We start from the raw sequence: 15,047 nt of genomic DNA on the forward strand, positions 1-15,047 counted from the left end.
CAATCATGTTGACATTTTTAAAAAAATTGTATTTTATAGAGTTGATTTTTAGTTAATCAAACAAACACTTTACTTTTTTTTGATAAAAAAATTACATAATAAATATATAAAGTATAGAGTGAGTGGAAGGAAAAAAAAAAAAAAGAGTTGAACTTAATTGAAAGATAGCAACTCCCGCACCCGCAGATTGAACCCACACCACTGTGGTGGCAAAACAAGTGCACTACCATTTGTGCTACAAAACACTTATGTTTTATGTTGATCACATTTTAATATATTATAAACATTTTCTTAAGAAAACAGATACGCACAGTGAAAGCGTGGTTTGGAACCGCAATTTCGTCATATGCACAGTGAAAGCGCTATTTCAAATAGCATTTTCTTCAGAAAATTTTTTCATGGTAAAAACGTGATTTGGAATAGCGCTTTCTTAATCAAAAGTGCGTTTTTAAATAGTGTTTTCACTATTCATCAAATTTTGGGCTCCAAACAGTGAAAGCGCGATTTGTAATAACGCTTTAGTCTAGTTTGGGAAATCCATCCAAACCAGGCCTAGTTTGGAAAATAAGATGCAAAAGAGGCTTAATATGGGAAAAGCCCCCTAACATTATGTTTGGGAAGTTAAGGGAGGAAAAAAAATATTACATAAGTTATAAGAGAAAAGAAAATGGAAAAAAAAAACATGTGATTTCTCTCATTGTTTGGATAAATGAAATAACAATAATAATAATAATAATAATAATAATAATGAAGATATTTTTCTATCTTGTCTAATTCAATTATATAAAATGATGAATAAATAAATTGTTTCATGTTATATTGTCAAAATATTATTTTATAGGTGTTATTTATTTACTTCATATCTAGAAGGGAAGTTTTAGTGTTATAAAATAAAAATAAAAAATTATTATTTTATTTAAGCGTTGTTGATAATATTCCATTTTTTTTTTTTTTGAATCTTCCATTTCTTTGGCCCCTACCCACCTAAATGGTTCCCCACTTCTTTTTCTTTTGACCTCAACCTTAATTCCAAATATGCCCTTCTTCTTTAGACTCCCCACCCCTGGTAACTCTTCTTTTAGTAGCTCATCAATCGCTAGTAGCCTCCCATCGCCGACAACCTTACCATCTTTGATGCTAACCATCTTCCTCCTTCCCTGCCTCTCACCTTCTCCAACGCCACCTTTCTACCTTTCAACTCACCTTCTTGGTATAAATTTATTGTTGGATTTAAGTATGGTTATTTTGAATTTTCTTCATTAATCTCGACCTCATGAACCTTTGTGCCGAACTTTTGATCTATGATCGGAACTATTTGGTTGAATAAACCTATTTGGTTAGACCATGCTGAATTGTTGCCTCTAATTCGATTGGAGTTTGCCACTTTTTGGATATATGTTCGAGAGTTCAATATTGAACAAATGTTGAATCTTTTTTTTTTTTTTTGTGTGTGCAAGAACTTACCACTACGAGATGAATCTCCTCCAAGCTGTGAACCTTCTCTAAGCTAACATTGTCATGCTCCATTTGTCTCACTATATTGGGATTGCTAGATTTAGATCTAGACCTAGATCTAGTCAGAAAAAACTTCACTTATGCAAATTGAGTTTAGTTGAAAAGGGAGTAAGGGTGTCGAGAGAGAAGGAGATGAGGGGTAGAGTGAAGTGTGAGAACTGGGATGGGGTTGTCTAGGTGGTGGCGGGGACGGTGCTGGAGTTGAGGGTTGTTGGTGGCCAGAGCTGGGACTTGTTAATGGAGAGGATTAGGATTAAGAGTTTTGAGAGGAAAGGGATGAGGACAAAATTAAAATTGTATGTTAAGATAAAATTGTAATATAAAAAATATTAAAATGCAAAGGAAAAAAATGGGATGCTATTAATATCCCCTTACTTTATTTATTTTCTCTACAAATTGTTCGACTTTTAAACAAATTCAAAATGAAATTACTTTCTTTCTCATTTCTCTCTATTTCTTTCCTCTTCACTTATCTAAACAAGCAAATGTAGACTAAGAAAAGTGCATTTCTTTTCTTTCTCCAAATTACCTAATCCAAACGAGTTATAAGAGTTGGCTTAGTGGTCAGTAACTTGACCCTCGATGTCTCCTGACGCATTAAGTGAAAAGTTTGACTCCCATTGAGTGCCATTAATCCCCTTTGAGCCACGCTCAACAGCATAGCCCAAGATTTACCAGTCTCATGTGAAGAGAGCCCTTTGCATTGGGTATTGGGTTTAGTCGGGGTTTACCCCATTATAGGGCAAAAAGAAAAAGAAAAAATAAAATATAGAGTTAATGCAAAAGCAATTCAGCACAAAGCCATTATATTTCTGTGGCTCCTCCGACAACAAAGCTTTGCCCACAACTTAGAAAGTCAGAAATCGAACTCTAATCCAGTTGAATGGTGATAAAATAGCATAACATGTTTCTTATTCTATATTTTTTCATCCTCTTCTTGTGTGTGTGTGTGTGTGTGTGTGTGTGAGAGAGAGAGAGAGAGAGAGAGAGAGAGAGAGAGAGAGAGAATTTCCACTTGAGCCTTCACTGCTGCAATTCACATTTTGTGAAAGCATAATGCTATACAAATAAAATTTATTTACAAAAATTCCATACTAATACATCTTAATACGACTGTGTCATACTTACAGTCCTAGAATCAGAGACCCAAAAACCTTAGTATACGTTCATTTATCGTCATTTTTATTTTCGTCAAGAAAACTTAACAAAAAACCACTCACAATCCTTCTTGCTACAGGATGAGGAATATTGCGGCATAATCGTCCATCAATGTAAGCAAGTATACCAGAAAACACAAACTTGCCAATTCCCCACTTCCAGGAAAGCTTCATCTTCTGTCCTAGTGATGTGGATGCCGGTACAATGGCTTTCTTATCATCGCCCACAACTTTTTTCTTCAACTTCATTCCTGCAATAAACTTACCCACTTGCTTTCTCAGTATTCGGATAGCAAAACTCACAAAGAGGTGTTCACACAAAGTCAGCACTGTCGGCCCAACTTTCCACTCCTGTAAGAAAATTATGCATATATTAGAAATACGTTCGGTTTATGGTTATAGGGTCAAATGGTATCTTAAGTATTTCCAATAAGGTGAGTAAATGTGTTAGAGAAAACACTCATACCTAGCAATTTACATATTGGTATGCACGTTCCAAAACACGTTATACTAACATTCTAAAACGGTGAATTTAGCAATCTAAAATGATTCCCATACTTCGTTACTATTTTTTTCCATAAAGTTTCCTAAGAACGAAAAAATCAACTGTAATAAACTAAAATAGACAATATTTTTATTGAATTTCTAATTGTTCAAAAAATTGGTCTAGAATATTAGTCCAACCGTCGTATCACATTTTAAAGCATGTGACATACTACATTCCCATTCCTGCTCCACATGGTGGAACAATCCTGGTTCTAGGTAACATAGAAACCTTAGTTCGGAATAAGTTTTTATTCAACTTTACTAACTAAGCAAGTTAGGAATAAGTTTCTATTCAACTTTACCAACCAAGCAAGTTGGTACCAAACTAACACGCATGAGAACAGAAAGCAAGATGATGCAACTACTACACTACATGTTATATATTCTATGTCAAAACTTTCAAATGTGATGAGAAACCACCACTGAGGCGGTGATCAAACTTGTACGGTAATCCTGCGAAGCAGATCTTTCTAAGTAAAGAAGAACTGCAAATGAAACAAAGCAATCACATACACTATCTCCACGACGGTGGCGTAAAGGCTGAGAAGTTGAAGAATCTCCTTTCAACAATGCCTTGCTTACAAGGAAGCGCTTCACACGGTCCATGATCTCCTCTATAAGGGAACTGTTTGGGGGCAGGCTTTTGAGCAAAACCTGTGGAGAATGGTTATGCATGAACACTCATAACTCGAACAACAAATTTAGCAAGGGTCTAACAAACGAGCATATATTAAATGAGTCTTTTTTCAAACTGATGATTGCCATCATCAAAGATTTCTGCTACTCCAAAAAAGATGATTTGCAAGTGAATTTCACATCAACCATAATACAAATATTTATTCGAATTTTGAGCGCAGAAACTTATTCTAGTGTCATAGTGGCAAACCTAGACACAACACAAACTGTGTCATACTTCAAGTCTTATGTGGCAAGATGGTGAATGTATCAAATAATTGATAGCTTTCACCGCACCCCCCAAAAAAAGAATTTAAACAAATATCAAACTTGCAAAATTATCTTCTATATGCGGTGTTGATTTTACTCGTGCTTTGTTTTCTCATAATAAAATGGTTGAGATAATACAATAACTGATCATTAAAGACAAAAAAGAAGTCACCTGGTTGTCAACAACTCTGACTCTCAGATATTCTTGTTTATATATTGTATCTAACATAGCTTGCAGGTACCCTTCAATATATAGCTGCATTTTCCCAATTAGAAAATTACTGCCTGATTTTATATTTTACACCTGCTATATAGAAAAATGTCACGGTAACATTACAACTAGCAAAAATAAAAGACGCAAATAAATGAACGTACATATAAACTGTGAACTTTTTTGGGCCAGTAACCTTTTTATTACCAAAAACGAAAGTTACACAACAATGCTCAAGACACATCAAAAGAGGCTAAGAAAGACTAGCTCCAAGTAGCTCCCAGGCCCTGGACATGTGACCAGCCTTTCAGCTCATAATATTTTGCAATTCTACCCCCAACATCAACATCACTCCAATCAACTCGATTAACAAATTAGTGCCCTTTTATCGTATATGACAACAGCCTTGTGAATTTATTAGCAATTTCAGAAGAAGAGGATCAACTGGACGACAAAAACAGTTTTTTGCTATACTTTACATTTGCAAGAAACTGAAGTATGCAGAAGAATAGAATGATTGAGGTGAGAACATTACAAGACATACACAAGAGAAAGGAAACAAATTACAAACTCAACTCACAAGAAAGACTAGACCCAAAAGTAAGTACATATATATGGGTATATATATACCTCATCAATCCCAGGACTTTGATCGAGTAAAATTTTTCGATCTGGGCCACCTTCCATAAAAGCAGCACCCAGTACTGATGGTTCCATAGCCAACTTCAATATTCCTTGGTGGAAACCAGTCACCTGAAGAAAATCATGGACATCCATTTTAAAATTGTCAAGCTGAAATTTTTTAAGTTGTTAAAATGTTTCCTTCACATTTATTAATTAGACTGTGGTATTCATATGATGGTGAATTTTACCATTCCATTAAAACCACTTGCTTCTGCACCCTTCAGCACCGAGTCTGATACTTCAGTGACTGCAGCAAACAGCATATTTGACCCAGCTGTTTTCATCTGCACAACCAGCAGGCTACAAAATTTATGGCAACTGTAGCAGACTTAAAATTGAAAAGTGTACAAAACTTACAGTTCTTCCCAAATCACCAAGATAGCGTTTTGTCCCAGAAAATCCTTTACCATCAATACATTTGCTGATGAGTTTGAATGTACCTATCCATGACAGTTCAGGCATCGGCAATGGATTACAATGCGAGGGCATTAGTAGTTTGCAACTAAAGCATCACAGGAAACAGGCATCAATGGAGTTTCACATCTGACATGAATACCTAAAGTGCTAGACATACTGATAAAGCAAAGAAGACTACATAACTGTCTTGTTATCATTTTTAGTATAATTAGCTATCTTAATTCATTTTAGCAGAAGACAATATACTTGCACATTCCCCAAGGAAAAAAAAGAAGAAGAAGAAGAAAAGAATATATTCTTGACTACTTTGATAAAGCTTTCCTTGTCTGCTACATCTGAAATTTCATGCATAGTTACTTTCACATGGACCAGTGCAAAAGGTTTTCTCACTATCATAAGAAAATAATGAAGGCAACATTTTTTACTTAAACTTGAGACGTCTGTAGAAGTTAGGCATCTACATTCTTTAATGCAGCATTGCAGCAGAACCATACCCAATTATCGAATGATATAGAATCCATAGCCGTCTAGGACGGGAATTATGTCCTCATGATATGACAAGGAAATCCATTACCACATTCTGAAAACATACTATAAAGCAAAAAAACTTCAGTATCAAATACAAATGGAAATATAAGTTGCCACAAGAAGCATTTATGATGATATCCATATTGCTAGTTACGAATGAAACAGCACCATGCTAAATCCAGCATTTAGCACCGCCAAAGCTACAACTGGCCTAGTCTATTACCTTTTCAGGCACCCTTTCAAGCCATGTCAAAGTGATATGGCTTTGCCAACCAATTTGCCATCATTATCAAGGCAAATGAATAAATAATATTAAGAATAGCACCAGTGAGAAGAATAGAATCAATGTCACGAAAATAGATATGACTAAAGAGCTTGTATAATTCTTTCATGCTAAATCCAAATCACCCCAAGAATAGAAACTTCAAAATGTTAGAGAGAGAGAGAGAGAGTGAGTAAATACCTATAGTGAGCCCTGGAATATTGATCAGGCCACTGGAAGGATCAAAAAAGACATCGAGAGAGGATGACGCCATGTCATCAAAAATAGAAGCAAAAGCTGGCGGAAGCAATGGGCTTCCTTTTGCAATATAGATGGCCCTCATGGCATACCTAGAAACCCAAACCACTTTTTATACATGAAAAAATTACATATGTACAGAAGTTAAAAAATAAAAATATAATTAACTCTTACCACGAATAATGTTGTGCACATTTGATAAACAATTCCCGTGTGGTAATCAAAGCATGAGTAACCAAGACCCCATTGAGCTCTACAGTCGTACTTTTTATGGCAGGGATCTAAAGAAGATGAAGTGAGATGGTTGGCACAAAAAAAATTTAAAAAGAAAGGAACAAAAGAAAATAAGGGGAAGAATGAATCAGGTAATGCCGGCGAGATATAATAACAACAAACACAAATTCCATGTGAGGGCATAGAGCTATGAAGCATTAAAATAAATTTCAAGTCCTGTTTGTCAGACCTTTATCACACTATGCAGCAAAGACCTCAATGTTTCCTGCGTTGAACTATAACTGGAATACGAATCCCCTGGAAGAAAGCTTGCTATGATCTTCAAACACACAGAAATACATGTAAGCCAACTACTGTGATGGAGGACACAATCATTAAGATATTAAAGACATTGACACAATTAAGGCGTAAACCTTTATTGGGTGAATCTCAAAATGATCAAAATAGTACTGTTGACTATTTGAATCACTGAGGGATGTTCTCCAAAATGGAACAAGCTTCATTAGCGTCTCCTCATCAAGATTCAAATCAAGTGGCTGTGGATGTGGTTGACAACTATCAGTAAATCATATCATCATGAAGTTTCTTAAACGCAGAAATTTGAGAATCAAACGCGGAAGAAAACAACAGCTCAGGAGAGCATATCGAAAAAGATACAGTTCTACTTCTCTTACCTGAAGAACAATTGAGGAGTATTTAATTTGTTTGACATTGGAACTGGATGAAAGTAGAACAACAACTACATGGAGTATATTATCAGTTGCATTGCTATAGTCTGGTTGATGTCTACGAAGCATTGCTGCGAAAGGAGCTCCAACCCACTTCTCATCCACACTGAGTGACTACATTTGGCAAATATGAAGGAAATCTGGTGAAAGAGACCCAACTCAAGAACATCCAGATTCTTTTATGCAAAGAAAATTGAAAGTCCGTACAAGAGATCCACAATTATTATAAAATGTACCAGCACATGAAAAAAAAATTACCTGCACCCTGATCTCGTTGTAATTCTGTTTATCAGTAAGCATACAATCTAGATTGATGTTTTGAAGCCTGGCAACTATGATTGGTGTGTAAACTGATGCCTCACTCATATCCACATCCTTCGGCAAATAATAAAATCACACAAACTGTTAGTTGAAAGAACTTGTTTTATCAAAAGGTACAACTCTGGAATTTCAATTTGCCAGTGGTAAAATTAGTTTAGAAAGCAAGATAACTAGCTATCCTGGCCTCCATTGTATGAATTCAAACAAAATGACAGTTGAACACTATAACATAAATTGGAAGAGATGGTACTTATCCATTACGCCTATTAATTTTCTTCATCAAACAAAAAACAAAGTCACAATTCAGGAACTACCTTTTAATTCATCAAGTTTTATCAATTTGTACGAGCAACTGCAAGTTTTAGAAGTTTTTTTTTTTCTTTTTCTTTTTCTTTTTTTTTGGATAAATAACTGCAAGTTTTAGAAGTTAAAAAATATTGGAACCGGGAAAGCAGAATACAGAATTGGGCAAGCAAAGACATTACATACATTATTGCCACCAGCTTCAATCATATGAAAATAGGTATACAAGTCACAGTTCATGATCAAACATTAACAAATATTATAATTCTAAGGCCATAATAGACAATTGATGGTTTAACAATTGGATAAACAAAGAGTGACTAATATATGTTTAATCAGTATGATGCCCAAAATCCTTTTTGTTGTATGGAGTAGAGAAGAAACTTAAAAGATACCAAACATAAGAAATGAAATGGCATGAAGTGGTCACAACAACATAAGCATTGACAAATTGAGACTGACCTGCTTGGCATGTTCAAGTAAGTTGAGTGCAAAAGAGGAGATTTTCAATCGTATCTTTTTACTTGAATGGAACAGTGTATCTTGTTTGTGACTATCACAAAACTCACAAAACCGCAACACTCGTGTGGGGCCATCTGCACAAACTTCATATCCCACATTCACCAACTGCAAGCCAATTGATTCACCAAAACTACTTTTTTTCTGGTCTCCTGGGTTTTTATCCGAAGGCAAACGAAACCCCAAACCCCTGTGTTGGCTGACTCTATAAAATGGTTTCCATGCTCGCACTTTATCCATGTTAATTTCACGTAACAGATTTATACCTACAAGAGGAAAGCTAGATGTAGTCATAAAAAATAGTTTTAATTTACCTCTAGAAAATATTTCACTGAACCATCAGCCGACTATTGGAATTAGAGCGCAACATAAACCAGAACATGACACAAATACATCAAACACAAAAGTAGGCAGTATAGTTAATAAATTGTTTTTAACCAAATGCATATAATTATAAATTTTCCATGAAAATTACACAACAGAAAAGTGCACAAAAATAAATAGAAATATTTGATGCCTCAATACCCAAAAAAAATGAAGTACAGCTCTTGGAATGGATTAAATAAGTAAATAAAATGGAAACATGCACATGAACGAACTCACCCATAACACGCACACATGTAATGCAAAACCTTAGGCATAAACTGCAAAGACATTGTTACAATCCATAGAACGGTAGCCCTTTTTTTTTTTTAGGGGGGATAAATATCCATAGAATGGTAGCTTTTGCTAAGGCATGTTCATTTAGGACAACTTCACAGAAATTGGACTAAAATAGAGAAGAAACCAGTCTCAAGATGTGACTTTAGTTGGTGAAAAAATAATGACTCTTAACTGGTTAGCACAAAATAAAAAAGAATCTTGTATACGTACAATGTAGAAATAAATAAACAATAAGCATATCTCTCTCCTCTAATACTAACTTATCTCCTGAAAGGATTGGTCTCTAAACAATGATGATTGTTTCCAGGCATAATTACCATGAAACACCAATACCAAAGTGATTTAACATTTTGGAACGCATTGATACATGATATAGAGTGCTGGAAATTTCTGTAATAAAATGTGTGCTAGGGTGTCTAGATTGAAGATTGACAGTATTGTACTCTTCCAATTGGTTGGATTGTAGGTGCAATGCTTTACTTCCCGAGCGAGGTCTCTGGTTCAAGTACAGGATGGCCTAGCTGCGAGCAATCGAGTGCCAAAGATTGAAGAAGTTCAGAGACTCTGATTATGGCTTTGATCTTATATCGGGGTATATTTGCATGAGCATATTGCATTAGACTAGGAAACTTATTTTTAATGTCATTTTTACCAACCTATAGGTAGTCCTGTGAGCTTTTGGTTTACAACTATTCAAAGCAAGATTGTTTGGCAAATCTTGAGAGCCTTGCTTGAAGGGAGCTTGATGGTTGTTGAGTGGGTTGTCCTTTACCAGAAGTCCTACAAAACACGCTCAATAATCGTTTGAATGGCACTTGAATGGGTGTTGTAGCTTTCTGCAGAATAGAGATCCAGAGAGGGCTGCTCTATACCTGCCCAAGCGGAGCTCGAGTAGCACATTATTACTTTTTTTTAATTGTGTGAAACATTTTTCCTAATGAAATCATAAATAGGCCATGTCTTTTTGTTTTTCAGACTTGGTTTTGCAAACCCTAACCTCTTTGGATCCCTTCCTAATATAATACCCTAGTCTTTTATGACTCAGGAGTTAGATTAATTTGTTGATGATTGTTGAGTAAAACTACTTTGAGTTCTTTCCTGAAAAATACACATTACTCTAGTTTGACCATGTTCATTGTGCATTGATTTTTTATTTATTTTTATCAGCAACAAAAGACAATTATTAATAATGGAGAAAGGAAAATTACGTAAGAAAATGGAAGACAAGAAGACCATCAAGAAAAACAAAAATTACGCGTCCCATACTGCCCATCAATCTCTACTAATGAAATCCATACTGCCAGACCAATGGGCTATGACTGGTCAACTGGTCAGGCTTGGGCTACAATACCTTTGTAGAGAGAGATATTGGTGAAGCAAGAAGAAAGCAGAGGTGGCTAGATCCAGTGCAAAGGAAGAGTACACGACATTGACTCATGGTACTTGTGAGCTTATGTGCCTTCAGATTTTATTGGGAGATCTGGGAGTATATGGTGGTGAATGAGTAGTATTGTGCCAATAAGGTTGCCATTAATACTGTTCATAACCTGGTTCAGCATAATAGAACCCAGCCTATCAAGATTGACAGACACTTCATCACGGAGAAGTTGAATATGGATTTGATTCATGTCTTTTGTGAGATCAAAAGACAACTATACTAATGTATTCACTAAAAGCTTAGTACTAAGGTTTTCCACCACACTGATTGCAAGTTAGACATAAGAGACATCCTTACACAAACTTGAGGGGGAATGTTATATCTTATGCTTTTACACGTTAGTAGCCTGGGGGGTATTTTCATACTTTGAACCTTACTGATATAAAAACTTGTGTCTAAGGGAGAGAGGACCCCAATTTTTGGTCTCTCTCATTAGCCGTTCAATATATTTTTTCTCTCCCCTCTCTTTCTTCTTGTCTTTTCCTTATGCTGGATATTTAATTACATATTTTCCGTTGACTTTGTATCAGATTTAAATGACCAGATAAACAAGATTATAATAGCATTGCAATGTCATTTCAAAAGACAACTTTGAGATTTTTTCCTTTTAAGGTTGTTTGACCAACATGAAAATCACAAACGAACAGCATTCAAACATATTGGGAACTTAAATTATCGTAAACAATACAACAAAAATTCAAAAGGAAGTAACTACCATTAATTTGGACAACCAGTCTACGAGGAAGAGTCAAGTCATCCCAGACATAATCAACACTACTCCCAGAACCTAGATTTTCATGCTCCACTGAACCCTGGAAATTCACCCAATAACAATTTAGAAGGAAATTATGAGTGTGTATATACAATACATATATCACAATTTAAATTATGCATCTATTATTATTATCCTCTAGATAAGAAGGGGAAGGCCAAAATCACAACCTTTTGATAGTAGATGATGAATGTTTGGTGCAAGCTATTCTCAATCCGGTATGGCAGATTGACATTTGGTGGCTTGTGGAAATGCATAACAAGAGTAGAACTTTCTTCCACCACATGAACAGATGCAAATTCCGTTGGATTGTTGCCATGTGCAGTTACTTGATTAGATTGTTGTGCAGAAAAATCTGAGGATCTTCTGAATTTCAGAAAAAAACGCCCAAGTGAAGCCACACATACTGGCCCCGACCAGCCCATTCCAACCTTATTTGGTTGAAACTGAATGAATGCCAATGAATCATCATGAACATTCCTGTGCTTTTGGACAAATTTCTCAAAAACACTAATTTCCCCCCTATTAGTTCCTCTCCGCAACTTTAATGCTATTTTCTGTTTACTGTTGATAGCAATCCCTTCCATGTCATCCTTTTTAAAGTGAAATGACAAGAATACATTTCAGAATATTATAACACATCCAGAGAAAAAGGACATTCAGAATGGATAAATAAGAACAAACCTCCAAATAACATTGTCGGACAACAATAGCTTCCTCTGATTCATTGAATACAACGTATCGTGGGACCATAGATATTATTTGTGATGATACATTTACTTCACTCAAAACTGGTCCCAAAGATACCCCCAACTTTGCAACGTGTTTGAATCCAGATTGTTCCTCTACTTCCAGGCCTATCTCCGCAAGTCCTGAAAAGGCATCCAAGTCCAACAGCACCTCAGATGCTTTCTCTTCCAACAACTTCAGGCGCACCTTGTTGTATCTGCAAACAGAAGGTATACAAGTTAGCCACTATTAGATAGGGACCTATCAAGCATTGCATTGGCATATGATAGGGAAATGTGAAACTGTCAGCTAAGGCACTTATGTTACTTCATGAACCACGATTTAGTTGACTTTGGAGGCAAAAATGATCCGAGCTCTGGAGGAATTTTGAAACCAAGCTTTTCGGCCTCATCCCTGAATATACTAAGTTATAAGTATGGCAAGAAACAAGTAAGATAATGAGCTGCACAAATCAATCCAACATAGTCAGATCAAATGATTACCTCGAAAGAGGCTTCTGATTGGGTGGAAAGCATAACAAAGGAAAATCGGTGTCATTTTTCAGAGTGTATGACGTAAAGATAGCCACCTGCAAATAATACAGAATTTAGCTTTTCCAACTGATGTTAAACAAGCACAACTATGGTAGCTGACATACTTCTTGTTATGAGTGCAGAACTCAGAGAGCAATCTTGCAAATGGCTAAAAACCTATCTTGTAGTTTATATTTATGTGACAAAAAACATAAGTTGTAAGAATGTTACCTCCAGTATGCCCCTATGCCCACGAGACAATCTCAAGGAAGCAAAATATTTTCCACCACCAAAATCCAAATCAATATCCAAATAATGAACATCATTTTTTTGCTTCTGTAACTTCTTAACCCAATCACCACTATTCACTGGCTTACAGCTTGAATTAAATGCAGTTATAGTAACAATGAAGTTTATTGTGGCAGGGTTAGCATATAAATCAACAGTTGACCCACAAGGAATAGTTGCCTGGTTTCCAATGTTTTCACAACCAATAGCAGCAGATGGATCTGCAGCAAGGTAATTGTTAGAAGTGAAAACAGTCTGCATAAATTAAAAATATTATTCTAGACCATTTCTGCTATTACCCATATCAGTTAAAAGCACATGAATATCTGCCTGCAACAAATTGAAGACCCTAACAGTAGGAAGAAGAAAGATTTCCCTCTGCTCCTGTAACGCAACAGGTGAATCCTTATCTGGTTTTATAACAGGTACATCTCTTACAATGCTATGAATTAGGAAATGTAAATCAGCAACTCGTCCATCTTCATATTTGAGGGAACAATGTGTGGTACTGAATGAATATTTCACTGGTTCAACAGAAAAAGCTTTCCGAACTTTGTAACTTAATTTATCAAATACTCCAGCGATACGAACAGCCTTTACACCTTTAAGATCATCTGACCACTCCACTAAAAGTGATTTCTTAGGATTCATCATGTCATCTGTAATTTCGGGTCTAAAAGACAATGAGAAGTTCCCTGCAAATCCGTTTCCATAAAATTTAGTACATTCCCATAATTGTGCTGCCCGAAGCAAAAACTGCATGACTAATTAGTCAATAGTGAAAAGAGAATTTTTTTTTTTTATAAAAAAAGAAGTAGAATATGTAACTTAATCTATGAAATATCAGGGACAGTTACTGCATAAAATATATCAAACGTAGAGCATGTAAGAACTTTGAATGGAGAGAAAATAAAGGTCTTACATTAATGGAATAAATCCAATGTAATGATTTTTGCTTTAGCTGATGATATCAGATAGCGTAATCACAAACTATGTCAAGATTTTAATCACAAATTTGAAGCTTTTCCACTTAATCTGACCTTAAATATTTGCTACTTTGTACAAAATCTTAAGTCTTCTATGTGAAATCCAAAAAACATATCTCCTTAGATTTTAGTTTCCCTCCTAGGAATCTAAGCTCAAGCAGCAGGTAGATTTCTTAATAAAAAAATTTCCTTACAATCCCCTCTATCCAACTAAGAATTCTAAGCATATGAGCAGTGGCAGCATCCAACAAATTGATTAGAGGAAGTGTTTTCTCAAAGTATAGTGAACCCTGAAAAAATAAATGCAATATGGCATTGTTTTGAGTGCTTACTGACATTATTGAATTAGGTAGGACACTCGTACAAAGTATTTCTTTTATGGAATTTATCCAGTTCACTTATTGATTCAGTTTGGTCTTGGATTGGTAAAGAAAATCCCGCTTCACACCTTTACAACAGACATGCGATCAAAGCATTGTCCAAAGGAGCTACTGCTCCATAATCAAGATTGCAGAAATTTAGCATTGTCTCAAGTTTATAAGAGGATAAACGTTATCCCCTCCAATTTATATTTGATGCATGTGTCTAGATCACAAGTATTTACAACTGGGAATTTTTATCATCTATTACAATTTGAGTGTATTTGCTATCAGCAATTAAAATCATAACTCCATTGCCTAAATCTCCACAGGAGTAATACTAAATTTGCAGCGTACACACTCTGGCTGACTCCCAACAGCAAGTATACAACTCAGAGCTTATATGACTAACAAACAGCTCATTCAGTTAGCAAGATAATCATCTTATTCTTCGAGAGCCACTAACTCTCATTGAAGTCTACCAGCTCCCTATCAGTATTCTCAATTCTACCCAAATCTGGTTCTTGATGAGAGATTGGATAATATCTTAGGATATGAAGATTTCATATTGGATAGATGCCCCAACCCTTCTATAAATTGTTTGAAAATAGGCTTATGAAATTATGATGCAAATGGCATTTAGTAGAATAG

The 15,047-nt window shown here is 35.4% G+C and overlaps 1 protein-coding gene across 19 annotated transcripts in view; it reads right to left on the reverse strand.

The window, feature by feature from the left end:
* Nucleotides 1-2,542: 2,542 nt before the first annotated feature.
* The window catches only part of LOC114274607 (vacuolar protein sorting-associated protein, putative (DUF1162)), a 71,167-nt gene continuing 58,662 nt past the window's right edge, over nt 2,543-15,047 (reverse strand). For 2 of the 19 annotated variants that reach the window (XM_028216568.2, XM_082867222.1), the window contains 20 exons: nt 13,351-13,746; nt 12,995-13,272; nt 12,734-12,819; nt 12,558-12,653; nt 12,186-12,447; nt 11,672-12,094; nt 11,445-11,541; nt 8,572-8,894; nt 7,744-7,860; nt 7,432-7,599; nt 7,171-7,293; nt 6,987-7,076; nt 6,698-6,804; nt 6,467-6,615; nt 5,416-5,498; nt 5,247-5,342; nt 5,005-5,127; nt 4,336-4,419; nt 3,732-3,872; nt 2,543-3,023 (listed from right to left, as the gene is read on the reverse strand). In XM_028216568.2, coding sequence (XP_028072369.2) covers nt 2,682-3,023; nt 3,732-3,872; nt 4,336-4,419; nt 5,005-5,127; nt 5,247-5,342; nt 5,416-5,498; nt 6,467-6,615; nt 6,698-6,804; nt 6,987-7,076; nt 7,171-7,293; nt 7,432-7,599; nt 7,744-7,860; nt 8,572-8,894; nt 11,445-11,541; nt 11,672-12,094; nt 12,186-12,447; nt 12,558-12,653; nt 12,734-12,819; nt 12,995-13,272; nt 13,351-13,746 — 3,584 coding nt within the window. In that variant the 3' untranslated portion in view covers nt 2,543-2,681. Of the gene's footprint in view, nt 3,024-3,731; nt 3,873-4,335; nt 4,471-5,004; nt 5,128-5,246; nt 5,359-5,415; nt 5,561-6,466; nt 6,616-6,697; nt 6,805-6,986; nt 7,077-7,170; nt 7,294-7,431; nt 7,626-7,743; nt 7,861-8,571; nt 8,895-11,444; nt 11,542-11,671; nt 12,095-12,185; nt 12,448-12,557; nt 12,654-12,733; nt 12,820-12,994; nt 13,273-13,350; nt 13,747-15,047 lie in introns of those variants that run through there. The other 17 variants (XR_014328143.1, XR_014328142.1, XR_014328147.1 and 14 more) reach the window with 17 other exon arrangements.

The sequence above is a fragment of the Camellia sinensis genome, chromosome 4, assembly GCF_055761805.1.
Source record: "Camellia sinensis isolate YWXY chromosome 4, ASM5576180v1, whole genome shotgun sequence".
In the NCBI taxonomy this organism is placed as follows: domain Eukaryota; kingdom Viridiplantae; phylum Streptophyta; class Magnoliopsida; order Ericales; family Theaceae; genus Camellia; species Camellia sinensis.